At 47.8% G+C, this 15,539-nt stretch overlaps 1 protein-coding gene across 4 annotated transcripts; it reads right to left on the bottom strand.

Moving 5' to 3' along the window:
* Nucleotides 1-988: 988 nt before the first annotated feature.
* FLCN (folliculin) lies at nt 989-15,191 on the bottom strand. 4 transcript variants are annotated; one of them, XM_064153576.1, is made up of 12 exons: nt 14,997-15,191; nt 13,802-14,080; nt 12,848-12,994; nt 11,910-12,131; nt 11,261-11,421; nt 9,704-9,795; nt 8,769-8,959; nt 6,862-6,975; nt 6,150-6,273; nt 5,148-5,279; nt 3,434-3,539; nt 989-2,493 (listed from the first exon to the last, which is right to left on the bottom strand). In XM_064153576.1, the coding sequence occupies exons 2-12, from the start codon at nt 14,048-14,050 to the stop codon at nt 2,292-2,294; spliced, it is 1,740 nt and encodes a 579-aa protein (XP_064009646.1). In that variant the 5' UTR covers nt 14,051-14,080; nt 14,997-15,191; the 3' UTR covers nt 989-2,291. The 4 variants fall into 4 exon arrangements, with proteins under 4 accessions (XP_064009646.1, XP_064009645.1, XP_064009644.1 ...); XM_064153575.1 differs by lacking the exon at nt 14,997-15,191 and adding an exon at nt 14,743-14,946; XM_064153574.1 differs by lacking the exon at nt 14,997-15,191 and adding an exon at nt 14,752-14,946.
* Nucleotides 15,192-15,539: the final 348 nt, after the last annotated feature.

The following is a 15,539-nucleotide window of genomic DNA, read 5'->3' as shown; positions in this document are numbered from 1 at the left end:
CTTTCCTGTGGGCACTGTGTACACGCTAGGTTAGTGGTTTCCTTGCCCTGGCTGAAGAATGATGTTATCCAGACCAGCAGTCCACGACACAGCCCTGCTTCAATCAGGAGATCAATCTACACTGCGTGCAAACCACCACTTACACAAGCACACGGAGAAGAGGACAAGGCATCAAGCTTAACCTCACCATTTTGTTAGAAGCCTCACCTCTGCCCAGAAACACAGGCTCTGCTAGTGGGTGCAGGTTAGACAGAGGCTGAGTTTTAATGGTGGATTGCTTGGGAGAGCTGCTCTTAAAAAACAGAAACAGCTCAGCACCCAAGAAGGCTGAGATACCAAATATCTTACCTGTTGTGTCTCACAGCTATGAAGTGGACCAGAATAACTCTCAAGTACAAAAATAAGGTGTACCAGACCACATAAAAGCAGCCACAGGTGCGAGCAGCAGCTCAGCACAGGAATCTGATTCACTAATCCACACTCTTCTCACTACTTCTGTCACTTTTATCCCTGTCAGTGGGCTCTGCTCTTGCGTCACGATTAGCACATAGGAAGCAAGATGTGGATGTTACATGAAACTCCATTTCCTGTGGGCAGATCTTGAGCACCATTTCTGGGCCATGTTCCCTCAGTGGCAACTAGGAAATAAAAGCCTTTTTTGCAAGCCTTGAAATTCACTTTTTGGAAGTAAGACAGCAAAGCCTTTTTGCAAACATCTCTTTGCTGCTCCCATAACCTGGTGTTTGTCCAGCTGAGCATTTCCCATGAACATATCAGAGCATCTTGGGGGTCTCTTCCAACCTGGTTGATTCTATGATGTCCTGCTCTGGTTGTACAAGACACTAACACATAAAACATGAAGAGGAGCAAAACCCCCCAAAAAAATGTTAAATTCCATAAATTAGATCAAAGCTAAGATGCAGGAATTGTCATGGATCAACTGCTGCTTTCCCACCACACATACAGAAAAATCAACACAAACTCAGGCTTTGTCCATGTTACAAAAATAGCTCTGAGTGAGATTTAATGCCTGTCACCATTCTACAGATGTTCCAGACCACAAAAAAAACCCAACCCAATTATCAACCTGCATATTTTATATAGAAGAACAGAATTTGTGTGACAAGTTGGAACATCCTCTCTGAGCTTGAGTCTTGTTTGATTGAGTGTAGAAGGTCCACCTGGTAAAACCTGCTTCTAGCTTGTTAAAAAATGTCTACGGTAACGTCAAGTTTTCCCAACAATGATCCAAAACAAAAGGAAGGAAGGAAGGAAAAAAAAAACCAAAAAGACTTCACAACAGAAACAGGAATTCCTCACAATACAGATAAGGAATATCTGTGTAAGGTAATTAAAAATATGCACCAATGTTTCCATGATCTATTAAGCAAAAATGGCTACTGTCGAGTTATATAAGAAGGGAGCACCTACGGATTGGGTTTGTTTCTGCTTAACTTAATTAGGAAGCTAGAAAACCATTTCTAAAGACAGAAGACCACCAGCAACCTTACCCTGGTGAGGTTATCTTCATTGCCTGGAAGTTCTGCAACCCCCAGGCAAAACAAGGCAAGTGTTTTATCCTCTTAGAGAGGCAAGCAGCCTGCTTTTGGAGATGTATTAAACTCTCCCTCTCAGACAAGATTTCCAAAGCAAATGCTGGACCTGTCTCAAGTTAAGATATAAATAAATAAAAGTGGAGTGACAGGACTCCGAGAGGATATCCTGACTTATGCTACAGCAGAAAGTAAAGTCTCTTCATAAATCTGAGCAATAAAGTGGTTTGAAATAATTTACAGGTGATCCCGTACCCCATGACACGCCGCTTCTTTTTGGTTCTTGTTCTCTCAGGTGTTTAGGAGATTCATGTGGGATTTGAGGGAGATTAACTACGTCCACACCCAGTAGTTCTGGAGGTTGTCACAGGTTATCTGAGTCTTGCCAATGAAACCAGAAACTGAGGTCTACTGCCATGCCACACTAAGGATGAGGGGACAGGGTTGGAATTCATTGGTGCTGACTCCTTTGAGTGTGGCTGTTTTAGTCTTGAGCGAGGAGGTGCAGATTTAGAGCTGAGTTTCAGGACAGACAGCAGCACTGTTGATTAGCACTTATTAATCCAGTCTCACAGCAATTAGAAAAGACTCAAGTCATTCTTCAAGTTAGTTTGAGGACCAGAAGAATAGTGATGAATTGTCACTATCCACCCAATGCAGGTGCTGCAGGCTCAGCAGTGGTAGTAACTTGGGGTTCCCTGCGATGGTCTGAAGGCAGCAAGTGAGTTTGGGCACCCTTTAGTTCCGGGACTCCGAGGAGGTTGGGCTGCGAACTGTTGACATCAGGTGGGACTTGTATGTCTTGCTTAGGCCTGTCATCCAGAACTTGAGAAGCTTGACATTGTCCTCCTCTGCAGCTCCCAGAATGCTCAGCAGTTTTTGGGTATCTTCCTTGGGTCTGCTGTCCACTTTTGTGAATTTAAAGAGGACTTTCACTTTACTGCAGAAAGAAGAAACTCAAGTCACTATTGCAAGGGACTCTAACAGGGAATTGTGGCCTCTCCACTACCTCCTGCAACTAAATGTTAATAAAAGCTTCAACTACATTCTGTGGAAACCATTTTCAATTTTCATGCTTGGAATGAAGAAGGTGGAGGGAAAGAAGAACAGAAGAAAAGGGAGGGTTAGTCAGAAGGATGACTCATTTTCAGCAGCACCGCACGTGGGGCTGCTTTGGCTTCTCATTCTAGTGGAAAGAAACGTAATTAGCTGTGACAAGTGGGAACCTCCCCGTGAGACACATCTAGTGCCCATCTGGCCATCGTGTAAGTTCACAAAGTCATAACATCCCATGAAATATCTCACATGGCTGTCTGGTCTGCCTTCATAACTACTTGCATCCTTGAAATGTAGTGCCTGAAGGTGCAGCCCTGACATCTGCTTGGCTGTTCCCACACTGGGATGCAGCCACATCGACAGGCTGAGGTGCAAAGTTAATCCTCGTCACGTCTATAAGGTAGACAGGTATTGGCATGAAGGTAGCCTGGGGATGTGTGAACTCAAGCAGAAAGGTTAAGAACTGCTGAAAGCCAAAAAGAGTCAAGACTAGAGCAGAACAACTCCAATACTCTTAGCTCTCAACAGGAAAGCCAACTACTGATCTGCCGACCACTAACCTCCCCAGGGAAGTGGTACAGCCCCCAGCATTGAACATTGTCGAGATTCAGCTGGACAAGGTGTTGGGCATCTTGCCTAGACTATTCTTTTACCAAGAAAGGTTGGACCAGATGATCCTTGAGGCCACTTCCAACCTGGTATACTATGACACTGTCAATACCACAATGGTAGTGACCTGACTACAAGTTTGCCCTGCACTCTGCTGAGCCCTTCCAAGATTAGTGGCAAAGCTGTTCCTGTGAAAGCAATGCAATTGTACTTACTTCATCCACTCCTCCTTCAGGCAAACAAGGCACTGGTCCACAACATCTACAGAAAGGTTCTGGTTGGTCAGGGCAGCTTCAATCTTGTTCAGGATCGTAGGGCCAACTAGGACCAGAAAGAGGGGAAATGGGAATGGGTGAGGAGGAGGACATATAAACTATAGGTTACCTACTTACACCTCTACTAGTTATAGTTAGCAAGGACCAGTCCACTTATTCTGTGACCTGGGCCTGAACACCTGCTGGAATTACAGACATCTGTTCCACTCTCATTCTGCTCGAGCACAAGCTTGCCCTCATTTTTCACCAGGACTTTGGTACACTAACGCGGCTTCCTCTACATGCAGAAAGTCACAGGGTTAATAACAGCACAGCCAATTTCAATATGCAATCTCCCTTGGTCAGCTCACAGACAGTAACTTTCCTCCAGTCAGAAAGAAATCTACCTATGGTACCAGGTGGAAAAATATACCCTGTGGTGGCTTGCCTTGATTTCATTTCCATGGAGGAGGAGCTAAAAATCATCCCACTAGAAAAATATCTGATCCAAGAAGCAAGATGGACTTCTGTGAAGGACCCTGGGACACACACACAGCTTCAAAGGACCTTTGTTTTCTACAGGCCTGCTTTTAGAATGAAGTTGTTCAGACTTTGTTGCTTCTAGTCTCACATCAAAGGCTCATTAAAATCTGCATGAAGAACCTTCCTGCTTTGTTCAGCACACACAGATGCAAATAGCAACCCTCAGAGTCTCCAATTCCTCTTCTTAATGCTCCTCTTTTTAAAGGCAGTATCAGGACACTTAATAACAAAAATTAACCAAACCAAGGCACTCCTCTCTCCTTGACCACTTTGTGGAATTCCCTAGGACTTTCTTCCCACCAGTCCATAGAATCACAGTATGGTTTGAGTTGGAATGGACCTTGAAGATCATCTAGTTCTAACCTCTCTTCCACGGGCAGAGACACATGGCTGCGGTGGAAAAAAGACTTTCCAGTAACTATTTTTGTTCAGAAGCTTCCAGACATGCCACTGGTTGGATGAAAAGTAGACTGCTGTAATTCTATATGTGGGATCTACAACAGGAAGAATGTGACAGAGGGAGTAAGTCTCTGCTTTGCACAGCATCTGTATCTCCAGAGGACAGGGCAGGAAGGATCAGCCATCTGCTATGTCCTCTGAGACAGTCAGTGAGGCTACATCATCTAAATTAAGACTTCCCAGAAGACAGGAGACCATCAGACCTGACTCAACTCACGGCTTGGTGCATGTGTTCAAGCCCTTCAACAAAGCAAGCAAGAGCAAAAAAGTCTGGGCACTTCTATGTCAGACTCATCTAGCAACTGGAACGTGGGAGGTGAGTTGTGTCACGGTCCTTAAAAGCTAGACTTAGCCAAAATAAATGCCCAAGTACTCCAGGAGAGAATACATTTGCTGTGGCTTACAGATGAATTCCCCTACAATTACAGAATCCACTCCTCATTTCTGAAAATCTATTAGCAAAATGCTGATTCGGTAAAGCAAACCCTCTGTAACTAAACAGACTGTAGCAAACCTCACCTCCAGCAGCACTACCTCAACTGTACACTGACTTGGCTTCTCCTCAGCCTTCCTTAAGGGCCAGTACATGAAGAACAGCATAAAACCCAGCTGCGGATCAAGATGCTCTTTCAACCTCACTGATCCAGGTTATTTCTACTTTCAAATCACCCACCTCGATCTGCTGCCACAGGGCTGCCACTGGTGACCACAAATTCGTACTTGTTGAGAGACTGCTCATCATCAAACAGAGTTGGGTAGAGACTGGACCGGGTAGCAGCACGGACTTCCACAAGGACAGCAAACTCTAGAGCAACAAGAGCCCAGAAGAGCATTAACCCTATGAGCTCAGATCTAAAATCCTAACAGTAGAACCACAGACTGGTTTGGGTTGGAAAGTGACCTTCAAAGGTCATCTAGTCCAACTCCCCTACAATCAGTAGGGCCATCTTCAACCAGAGCAGATTGCCCAAAGCCCCATCCAACCAGGCCTGGAATAGTTTCAGTGGCAGGGCATCTACTACCTCTCTGGGCAACCTGGCCCACTGCTTCACCACACTGCTTTGAGAATGCACAGCTCTACCAACTTACAGCATAGAATCGACCAGGTTGAAGAGACCTCCAAGATCATCCAGTCCAATTAGCACCCAGCCCTATCCAATCAACTAGACCATGGCACTAAGTGCCTCATCCAGGCTCTTCTTGAACACCTCCAGGGACGGCAACTCCACCACCTCCCTGGGCAGCCCATTCTAATGCCAATCACTCTCTCTGTGAAGAACTTCCTCGTAACACCCAGCCTAGACCTCCCCTGGCACAACTTGAGACTGTGTCTCCATGCTCTGTTTCTGGTTGCCTGGGAGAAGAGACCAATCCTTCAGGTAATTGAGATCACCCCTGAGCCTCCTCTTCTCCAGGCTAAACAACCCTAGGTCCCTCAGCCTCTCCTCATAGGGCATCTGGCTCAGCAGTAACTCTTCCTCAAGAGGAGTCAGCATTGCCAGCTATGGTATGATCAGTGCTTAAAGCAGGTGGCACACCCTTCAACTACCGATCAGGCAAGGGGCACAGGCTTTGGTTCATGTAGCACTGCACCTGCCAGTACTTTAAATAAAATCATCTTGTGTCCCACAGCACATGGCAAGGAAAAGAGAAGGGTTCTGCAGCAGGTCCTTACCTGATGATAATATGTGGGATGGTATTTGAACGTGTGGGCTGAGCCCTAGGAAGTTACAGCGATAGGCCTCTTCATACTGGTCACTGTAGGGGATGATCCGCACGCAGCCAACAGGCAGCATGGTCTAGAGCAGGAAGGACACAAGTCAAGAGAAGCACTGGAGACAAAGCAGTAAAGACAAATGTTCTCCCTGCCTGGTTTGGGTTGGAAGGGATCTTTAAAGGTCATCTAGTCCAACATCCCTGCAGTCAGCAGGGACATCTGTAACTACAGCAGGTTGCTCAGAGCCCCAGACCACCTGACCTGGAATGCTTCCAGGGATGGTTGCCTCTCTGGGCAACCTTTTCCAGTGTCTCTCCACCCTCATTGTAAAAAATTTCTTTCTCTCTAGTCTGAATCTGCCTCTCTTAGTTTCAACCCATCACCCCTTGTACCTGTCACAACAGGCCCTGCCAAAAAGTCTGTCCCCATCTTTCTTATAGACCCCCTTGAAGCACTCAAGGGCCACCAAAAGGTCTCCCTAGAGCCTTCTCTTCTCTAGGCTGAACAACTCCAGCTCCCTCATCTTGTCCTCACAGCAGAGAAGTTCCAGTTTGTTTTGTTTCCTTCCCCCAGACCACAACATTTAACAGACATTCTCCTAAAGATTACATTAGAGACAGGCAGGACTATGACAGAGCTACAGTCAGGAAACAAAGGAAAAGGTTTCTACCCTTAGCACATCAAAAGCAGACTGGACAAGATCCACATCTCGAGCTTTCCAGATGACCTGGTTCCCCATCAGAACATGCCAGGCCAGCATGCGGAATGCTGATGCTCCAAGAACCTGAAAAACAGACCAACACAACATTCTGTGTTGGTTATGGGAATTGGTGAAGTGTCCAGTCTGCCCCAGCAAACCCCTGACTGGCACTTTAGAGAACAGGTTAGGACTGCACAGCAAACATGAACCTGCAAGTTCTGCAGGTCTTGTGCACAGCCATAGCTGCAAACCTCAGCAGGGAGGTCAGGCATTGTTTTGACAGGTGCCAAATGTGCCAGAGCCTCATGCAAAGTGCTAATTGCCCCATCTGTGGTTTCAAAATCATAGAATGAGTCAGGGTTGGAAGGGACCACAAGGATCATCTAGTTCATACTCCCCTGCCATGGGCAGGGACACCCTACTCTAGAGCAGGCTGGCCACAGCCTCAGCCAGCCTGGCCTTAAACACCTTCAGGGACGGGGCCTCAATCACCTCCCTGGGCAACACATTCCAGGCTCTCACCTCTCTCATGATGAACAACTTCCTCCTCATGTCCAAGTGTGAACTTACCCATCCCCAGCTTTGCTCCATTCCCCCTGGTCCTGTCACTCCCTGATATCCTGAAAAGTCCCTCCCCAGCTTTTTTGTAGGCCCACTTCAGATACTGGAAGGCCACAAGAAGGTCACCTCGGAGCCTCCTCTTTTCCAAACTAAACAGCCCCAACTCTCAGTCTGTGCTCATAACAGAGCTGCTCCAGTCCTCTGGTCAACCCAGTGGCCCTTCTCTGGACTTGCTCCAGCATCTCCACATCCTTCTTGTAATGAGGGCTCCAGACCTGGATGCAGTACTCCAGTGGAGTCTCACCAAAGCAGAACAGAGGGGGAGAATCACCTCCCTCAACCTGCTGGACACACTTCTCTTGATGCAGCCCAGGATCTGGTTGGCCTTCCAGGCTGCAAGTGCATAGTAACAACAGTGAAGTGCCACTGTGCCAACAGGCCTAATCAATGAGCTGGGTCAATACCAAGCACATTAAGAGAACAACTGTTTAATTTCTTGGTTGCTCCAAACTCTGTTGCTAGACTGCATCCATCAACCCATCTATTGGCTCAGTTGATGGGTTTGGTAATATGCAAACAGGCCTGTTTGGAACAGGACTGAACAACCCTTATTAGGTGCTAACTGTCAGGCACCTCTGATCTGGGTTATGTTCACAACAGTGATTCAGGCAAAGAAGATCAAACAATATTCTTAGACAAGCCTGCAAAGTCACACACTTGCAACACAGCTATGTTGTAATAGCTTCAAACATCCAAAATAAAGTAGAATAAAGAGATAAGATAAAATTAAAACCATATAAGAAGTTCTGTGTCAGGACTGTCCAGTAAAGCAAGCTGGTGTGCAAGACTGTGGGTCAAATGCCCTGCACCTTCCCCCTCAGCCAGGTAACTGGAAGCTCTGGAGAGAAGCTAGATCTGAACAGAACCATTAGTTTTACTGGCAAATTGATTTCCCTCCTTCTGAAACGCTTTTGTTTTAAGCAAATACTGCTTGGCTTTGAAGATGCTGCATGAGCTCTGTATTCAATTACTGTCACTGCTTTTGGGAAGAAGAAAAGTGCAGGATTTGGAAGCAAACAGAAGATCCCATCCCACAAGGATGGTCACCAGAGGCCCACATGGTCTCAGAGGAAAGGGAAGACCTCAGAGATGCATTTAACACTATGCTACTAAGTGTGCAGGCACTTTATTCAACACAGAAGCAGGGAAGAAGGGTAGGCTGCAGGAAATAAATGTGTCTTCTCAAAAACAATTAACAGGAGGAAAGTGGTTACTAGTTAGGAAACACAGCATCAGGAGAACTGTGCTCTTCTTACCTGTCTCATGTGCCTGAGCGAGCGAAAAATGGACAACCTTCTGTGAGCCACATTCCAGCTGTTGCAATCTGGCATCAGAGTAGTTTCAGGTGAGCATTTAGAGAGCTCCTGCCCTTCTACACCCTCTGGCTGGGAGGAAGGCTTTTCTTCTTCTTCAGAACCATCCCAGCCTTCTGACTCTTCTTTCAGATCTAGCAAAAAAAGGCAGCATGGTAATAAAAACTACTGCTCTCTAGGCAGGGGAACTGCCTCAGAAGGGCCTGCACAGGCTGCAGCCACTGGCTTTTGGCTTCTATGTCAGGAGATCAGAGCACAGTAAATTAAAGTACAGGTACCACAGGCACAGCTAAAGTGTAATGAGGTTTATTAATTCAGACACAAGACAATCATGGAAAGGTCAGGAAGGACATTTAACGTTCTGGAAAACACAAAGTCACATTTTTTGAACAGCTATGTGCTCTCCATTCTTGTTTTCATCTCATGGCCAAAGCTTCGAGGCAGCTTCTGTAAGATTATACTCTAAACAGATTAATAAAATAATCCAATGCAAGGAAAAATGATCATCCTTTAATTGTAGGCATTTTGTAGGAGATGAGAAAAAAGTTCTTACAGTGAGACTGAAAATTCTGCTGGCTGTAGAGATTCTTTAAGGGGTGACCCAGCCAGAGAGAACAATGATGATAATGCAACACTGCTACTCTAGTAACAAACACCACACGTGCACACAGAGAGCCTACAGGGCCAAGGGCCTTGATTCCTCTCACTCCTTTCACGTCATCTCCACGTGGGAGAGAACACCAGGAGAGCACATCAGCTATTGCAGAGGCTACCACTCAGGTACTGTTGATGAGAGATGGGTGTGCTTATGATTTTGATGTTTTTATCACCCAAAGCATTCTCAGGAGGCCTTCCACCTCTGGAAAATTCCACCTCACCTGCAAGTTTTTCCATCTGAACAAGGGTATCTTCTGTTGGTGCACCTTCCAGAAGCTTCTCTGTGAGTCGGCTGCCACAAGCTTTCAAAAGCCTGGAGACATTGGATGAAATAAAAATAGCACTAATGAAGCCTGCTTGACAGGTACAAAAATCCAGTAAGAAACTCAGGCTGATGAGATCAACAACAACAAAATATCCAACCCCTAACCAATCTGTGTTTCCTTCCACACATCTCCCTGCTTCCCTGGGTGTGGTAAACAGCAACACATTTTACAACAGCTGCCACTCGAGGTCACCAGAAGGCCTGCCACTGTGTGATTACTTTGTGCAACATAGGAATCCCCGACCCCAGTCACATGCCAATGTTGCAACCTTCTCTGTGGCATCTTTCCAGGGAAGCCAGATGAGCAAGTCAGGCACTGGAGCAGCTGGATTCCCACAGACATTCTACTGTGCCAAATGGCTGCACCTCCCACAATACACTGGCACTCTGAGGTGAACCACCACTGTACTTCAAATGTGAATTCAACATACAACACATTGTGGGTAGGAGCATCTTCACTTCTTGCTTTCTTCCACATTTCCACACTGCAAAGCCTTTCCTTCTAGACAGGTTTCCATTAGCAGACACATTAGTAGGTTTACTTCATGGCATGATGAATTTTGTCCTAAAGGCATTAGCAGGATGCTGTCTTTCTAAGCTTAACCTTTCCCAATTCAGAGACTACTTAGTGGAGTCCAACTCCATAAAACCATAGGCTGGTTTTGGTTGGAAGGGACCTTTAAAGATTATCTAGTCCAAACTCCCTGCAGTGAGCAGGAAGACTGTCAACTAGAGATCAAAGTCCCAAACAACCTGACCTGGTGTGCTTCTAGGGATGTGGCTTCTACTACTTCTCTGGGCAACATGGTCCAATGTCTCACCACCCTCAGCATAAAAGATCTCTTCCATTTGTCCAGTCTGAAGGGAGGTTGTAGCCAGGTGGGGTTGGTCTCTTCTCCCAGGCAACCAGCAACAGAACAAGGAGACACAGTCTCAAGTTCTGCTGGGGGAGGTACAGGCTGGATGTTAGGAGGAAGTTCTTCACAGAAAGAGTGACTGGCATTGGAATGGGCTACCCAGGAGGTGGTGGAGTCATCATCCCTAGAGGTGTTGAAGAAAAGCCTGGATGAGGCACTTAGTGCCATGGTCTAGTTGATTGGATAGGGCTGAGTGCTAGGTTGGACCGGATGATCTTGGAGGTCTCTTCCAACCTGGTTCATTCTATGATTCTCTCTTTGAGTTTAAACTCATCATCACTTGTCTTGTCATGACAGACCCTGATAAAAAAAGTCTCTCTTCACCTTTTTCATAGACCCCACCCCCTGAAAAGTACTGAAAGACCATAACAACAAAGTCTTCCTGGAGCCTTCTCTTCTCCAGGTTACTTACTATCAATTTACTACCTCCAGAAAAAAAATACCCAAACACCCCAATCCCATTCCCACCCTTTCAGAGTATGACAACATTCTCTTCATGAAGGAGCTGTGGAAGCCAGAAGCACAAGTGGCATTACCAAGCAAAGGAAGTATGCAAACATGCCCAGAGGTTTTCATCGTTGGTCAGCGACGTTAAGGAGCGGGCGGCGTTGCCGTTGCGCTGGTGCAGGAAGGGAGTGAAGGCTGTGTTCATGCGCTGGGCACGCTGGGGACACCCATACTGCTCTGCTTCAAACACCTGCACCACAGAAGAAGGGCAGTGTCAGAGACTGGTAAAGATAAAACGCTTACAAAAGAGCTGAGATAAACAAAACCCTACCAAAATACCAAGGGAAAAGGGTGCGTCAGACACAGGCAATCCAAAATAGCCTGGAAGCTATAGGAGAAGAGAGGGAAGGGACATTTTAAGCTTAGACCGACTACAGTGATCATTCGTTAACGCTCATGCTTCAAAGCTATGGTCCTTCACAACTTCAGGTACTTAAATTTCCAACAGAGCTACTGTCTAGCAGTTAGATCTCTGGAAAGTGTTGACTCCCTTAAAACATGTAAAGCTTCCTGTTCCTTCTCTCCTCCACCCCAGACATGCACCATCCTCTTCTCCTTTGTCCTTTAATGACCACCCTGGCTGCAACAAGATGGATCAGATTTTTTACTCAGCTGTAAATCAACTGCTCTCATGTTTTACTCACAGCGAGTCAAGTGGCCTCTCTTACACAAACTTACCTTCAGGGCTTTGCCCTGGAGCTCATCAATAATGCCTCTGATTTTTCCCAGTAAGAAAGGCCAGGAGTTGATGAGGTAAATCCGGTCCATCATGATAGTGATGATGCTGTACCAGCGCTGGAAACCTCGAGCCAAACTGTCTTTGATAAAGAAGGTGTGGCTGAACACAAACCCATGCTGCTCATCTCCAAAAAAAATGGGGCCTTCCCGACCTGGGCAGACCTGAAGGGAGGGACATGGACACCAGAGTGGTTAAACACATCACACAGCTGAAACAGTAATAAACTGAGCAAAGCTTCCTGATTTTTAACACACAGTAAGTCTTTTTTATGCTACTGTCCAACCCCCAGGGTCAAAGAGACCCACAAACACTACAAAACCTTTAATTTAACAGTATTTTAAGAACTCAGCTCAATTATGATACTGTTGAGAATCCACAAGGGATTTGCTGATCCTGACACACAAATGCTCGCTCATCTGCAAGGTTCTCCCTTCACTTCTATTAGAAGCTGAGTATTAACAGTCTACAAAGAGCAAACATTTCTTGGTACTAAGCAACAGATTCCAGCGGTTTACAGAATGTTTGTCTGACAAGGAAAACCAATAAATACACAGGAGTAAAAACAAGAAAGGGAGATTTCTGGTCTCACAAAGTCAGAGGAAGAAACCCCCAGGGTTATCAAAACCACCACAACTCCTGTGAATCATAGAATCAACCAGTTTGGAAGAGATCTCCAAGCTCATCCAGTTCAACCTAGCACCCAGCCCTGTCCAATCAACTAGACCATGACACTAATGCCTCACCCAGTCTTTTTTTTAAACACCTCCATTCCCTCACTGTTTCAGGCTGCACAGAGCAGCCAGGATCAGCAAAGCACTATCTTGGATTTGAAGTGATACCTAAAGTCACAAACAGTTTTTCCACCCTGTGCAGTTACCTCACAGCTGAGACTGCGGACACAGGCCTGGCGCACAATGCTGAAGAGCTGGGGGTGGTTTGGGTGTTGGTGACTGACATACTTGATGGAAGTTTCTTTGTCGTGGCTCACATATCCAGGATGTCCTCCTGCAAGAGAGCGGCAACCCTGAAGACAGAAAAGCAAATCCAGCCATGAATGAGCAAGCAGTTACCTGAGATTTCCAAAGGCTTCTGCATGCTCCCTTCAGAACGTTGGGAGGCATTAATTAAGCATACAGGTAAGAACAGAAATACTTTGAACACAAGAACAGTGAATCAGGGTCAGGATTTGAATGCAGCTCCTCACACAGAGCTCTGTGACATACTTCTTCTGCTCTTATCCTCATTTTCCACTATTTGATTTGATTACGAACTTGCTGCTGGCTCTACAAGTGGTAAGATTCAATTATGAGCATCTGCAAAACCAAGTGGTCTAACAAAATTGACCATAACCTCAAGGTAAGTAAGCAATGAATACCTCAGAACAAGCACTAATAGCAGATAAGCAGAAGACTGCCAGGGAGCATGTATTATTTCTGTCAGTTTAATTGGGTTTCTGTTTTTTTCCTGTTTCCTATTCAAAACTCATGAATTAACAGATGACCAGACCTGATCTAATAAAGTAAATGTTCTCCAATAAGAAGAAAAGCATTTCTCAGCCACAAGAGAATCACAGATGACAGGGCTTAAAGGGGCTTCAAGACATCATCTCGTCAAGATCTATACAGCCAACAGTTCCTTCATCCTCTTGTCCTAAATCATTAGAGTTTGTAAGGACTTGAAGATCTCCTGACCTGTCACATACAAAACAAATGAAGCTCTCTTTTTTTCTCCCCCTCTCTCTTTTAAACAACTGAATTTGCATTAGAGAATCCAAGAGACCTTTGGATAAGCCAAGGGCCACTGATGTCCACACACAGATATGCACACTTGCCTCACACATGTCTGACTTCTTTGGCCCTGGACTGCTGGAGTCAGCACTGGCACCTTCTGCAGGGCTGTGTGAGCGGATCCGACTGCTCATCTGAATGCCACCTTCTTCCTCCTCTGCCTGCTCATTCTGCCCAGAGATGTCCCCACTGCTTGCACCTTGGGGAAGTGGTGAGTGTAGAACCTCGGTGCAAAAGAGGGTGCGAGGACCATGGAGCTCACAAAAATGGCAGAGGGCAACAATTGCATTCATAGTGAGAGCTCAGCACATGCGTCAGGCCTCCTGCAGGCAAGACAGAAAGCACAGGAGATCAGCACAGTGGATATTTAAGCATCTCCTAGCGCTAAGTGATATTAGTTCGGCACTATACTCCTCCAGGAGCAGTGAGTCTTAAGCTCAGCCTAAGGGATCAGCAAAACTCCACCACGGGGTGACCTGAGTAAGGACCGACCCTTCGCAGCCTGATGGGAAGGGACTAAAGCTGATCGACCCACCCCGAGCCAGGTCCTTGACTCTAAGCGGGGGCACCTCAGACCTCATCGGGGTGGAATGGGATTGAATCGGACTCCCCCTAACTGGATGCCTCCAGTCTTACAGGGGTAGGCTGGGACCTGACAGACCAGACTTCTGTGCCCAGACACCCTGGGCTCTGCCGGCCCTGGCGCAGCTTCCCTGTTCCTGGAGGCCACAACGGGTCGGGCCCGGGCCCTGGCCCTGCTCCGCGCCCCCCACCCCGAGCGCCTCAGGCCCAGCCGGACCCAGTGCAGCCCAACCCAGCCCACCCTTCCGAGCCACAGCCTCCCCTCTCCGAGACCGGCCCAGCCCAGGTCGCCAGTGCCCAGACACCCGTGGCCCGTCCCCGCTCACCGCCGCTCCGGGCTCCCCCGCCCCGGCCCGTCCCGTGTCAGCGGGCGCCTGACACAGCCTGACCCACCGGCCCGTACCATCCCTACCGGCGGTTGGAGGGGGGGAAAGAACGGCGGACAGCTTCCCAGCTGCCCACCAAGAGCGGCGAAAAGGAAGACGAGGCGGGAGAAAAGACGGAGGGGCCGGGAAGGACGGCAGAGGAGGCCGTTCGCAGCGCGGTACTCGGCCGGCCCTTTGCACCGCTCTCCCTGCGGACCTCCTACTCCCCCCGGGGGAGGCAGTGACCCGGCCCACGGCCGCCCTGTCCACAGGGGCTGGACAGAGCCATTACCTCACAACGACAGGGGGAAGATGAGAAGATCCGCAAGGGGGCTCCTTTCTGTATCACGTATCCTTGCCCCGCTGTCACAGGCAGAATGCAGAGTCGCTGACTTTCCGGAGCCGTGAGACAACCAGCCGCCGCCCGCCGCCCCGTAGGCACCGCACAGTGAGTGGGCTTAGCTCCGCTTCGCTCCCCCTCCCCGAGCGGGGTGGTAGGCGCCGCATGGTCGATCACGTGGCAGCACATAACTACGGGGCGGGACAGGCGCATGCGCCCTGTGTGGGCGGGGCCCTGCGGAGGCCAAGCCGGGCCCCAGTGCCGGGCCCCGGTACCGGGCTTGGGGCAGCCCGGACCGAGGAAGGAGCTTCCGCCTCGGCTCCGCAGGGCATTTCCCTTCTCCTGTGCCGCCCCAGGACGCTGTGGTGCTTACGGCAGCCGGGGCTCAACCTTTCCCTTAAAGATAAGCACTAGCAGCACCCATCCTGTGTTTGAATGCCTGAAACTATACACAGCAGTACTCGGTGGAAGTCTTCATGTTATAGCTCCGTTTAT

The sequence above is a fragment of the Pogoniulus pusillus genome, chromosome 13 (genome assembly GCF_015220805.1).
Source record: "Pogoniulus pusillus isolate bPogPus1 chromosome 13, bPogPus1.pri, whole genome shotgun sequence".
NCBI lineage: Eukaryota > Metazoa > Chordata > Aves > Piciformes > Lybiidae > Pogoniulus > Pogoniulus pusillus.
The sequence above is the reverse complement of the archived record's forward strand: the minus strand, read 5'-3'. Positions and strand labels throughout refer to the sequence as shown.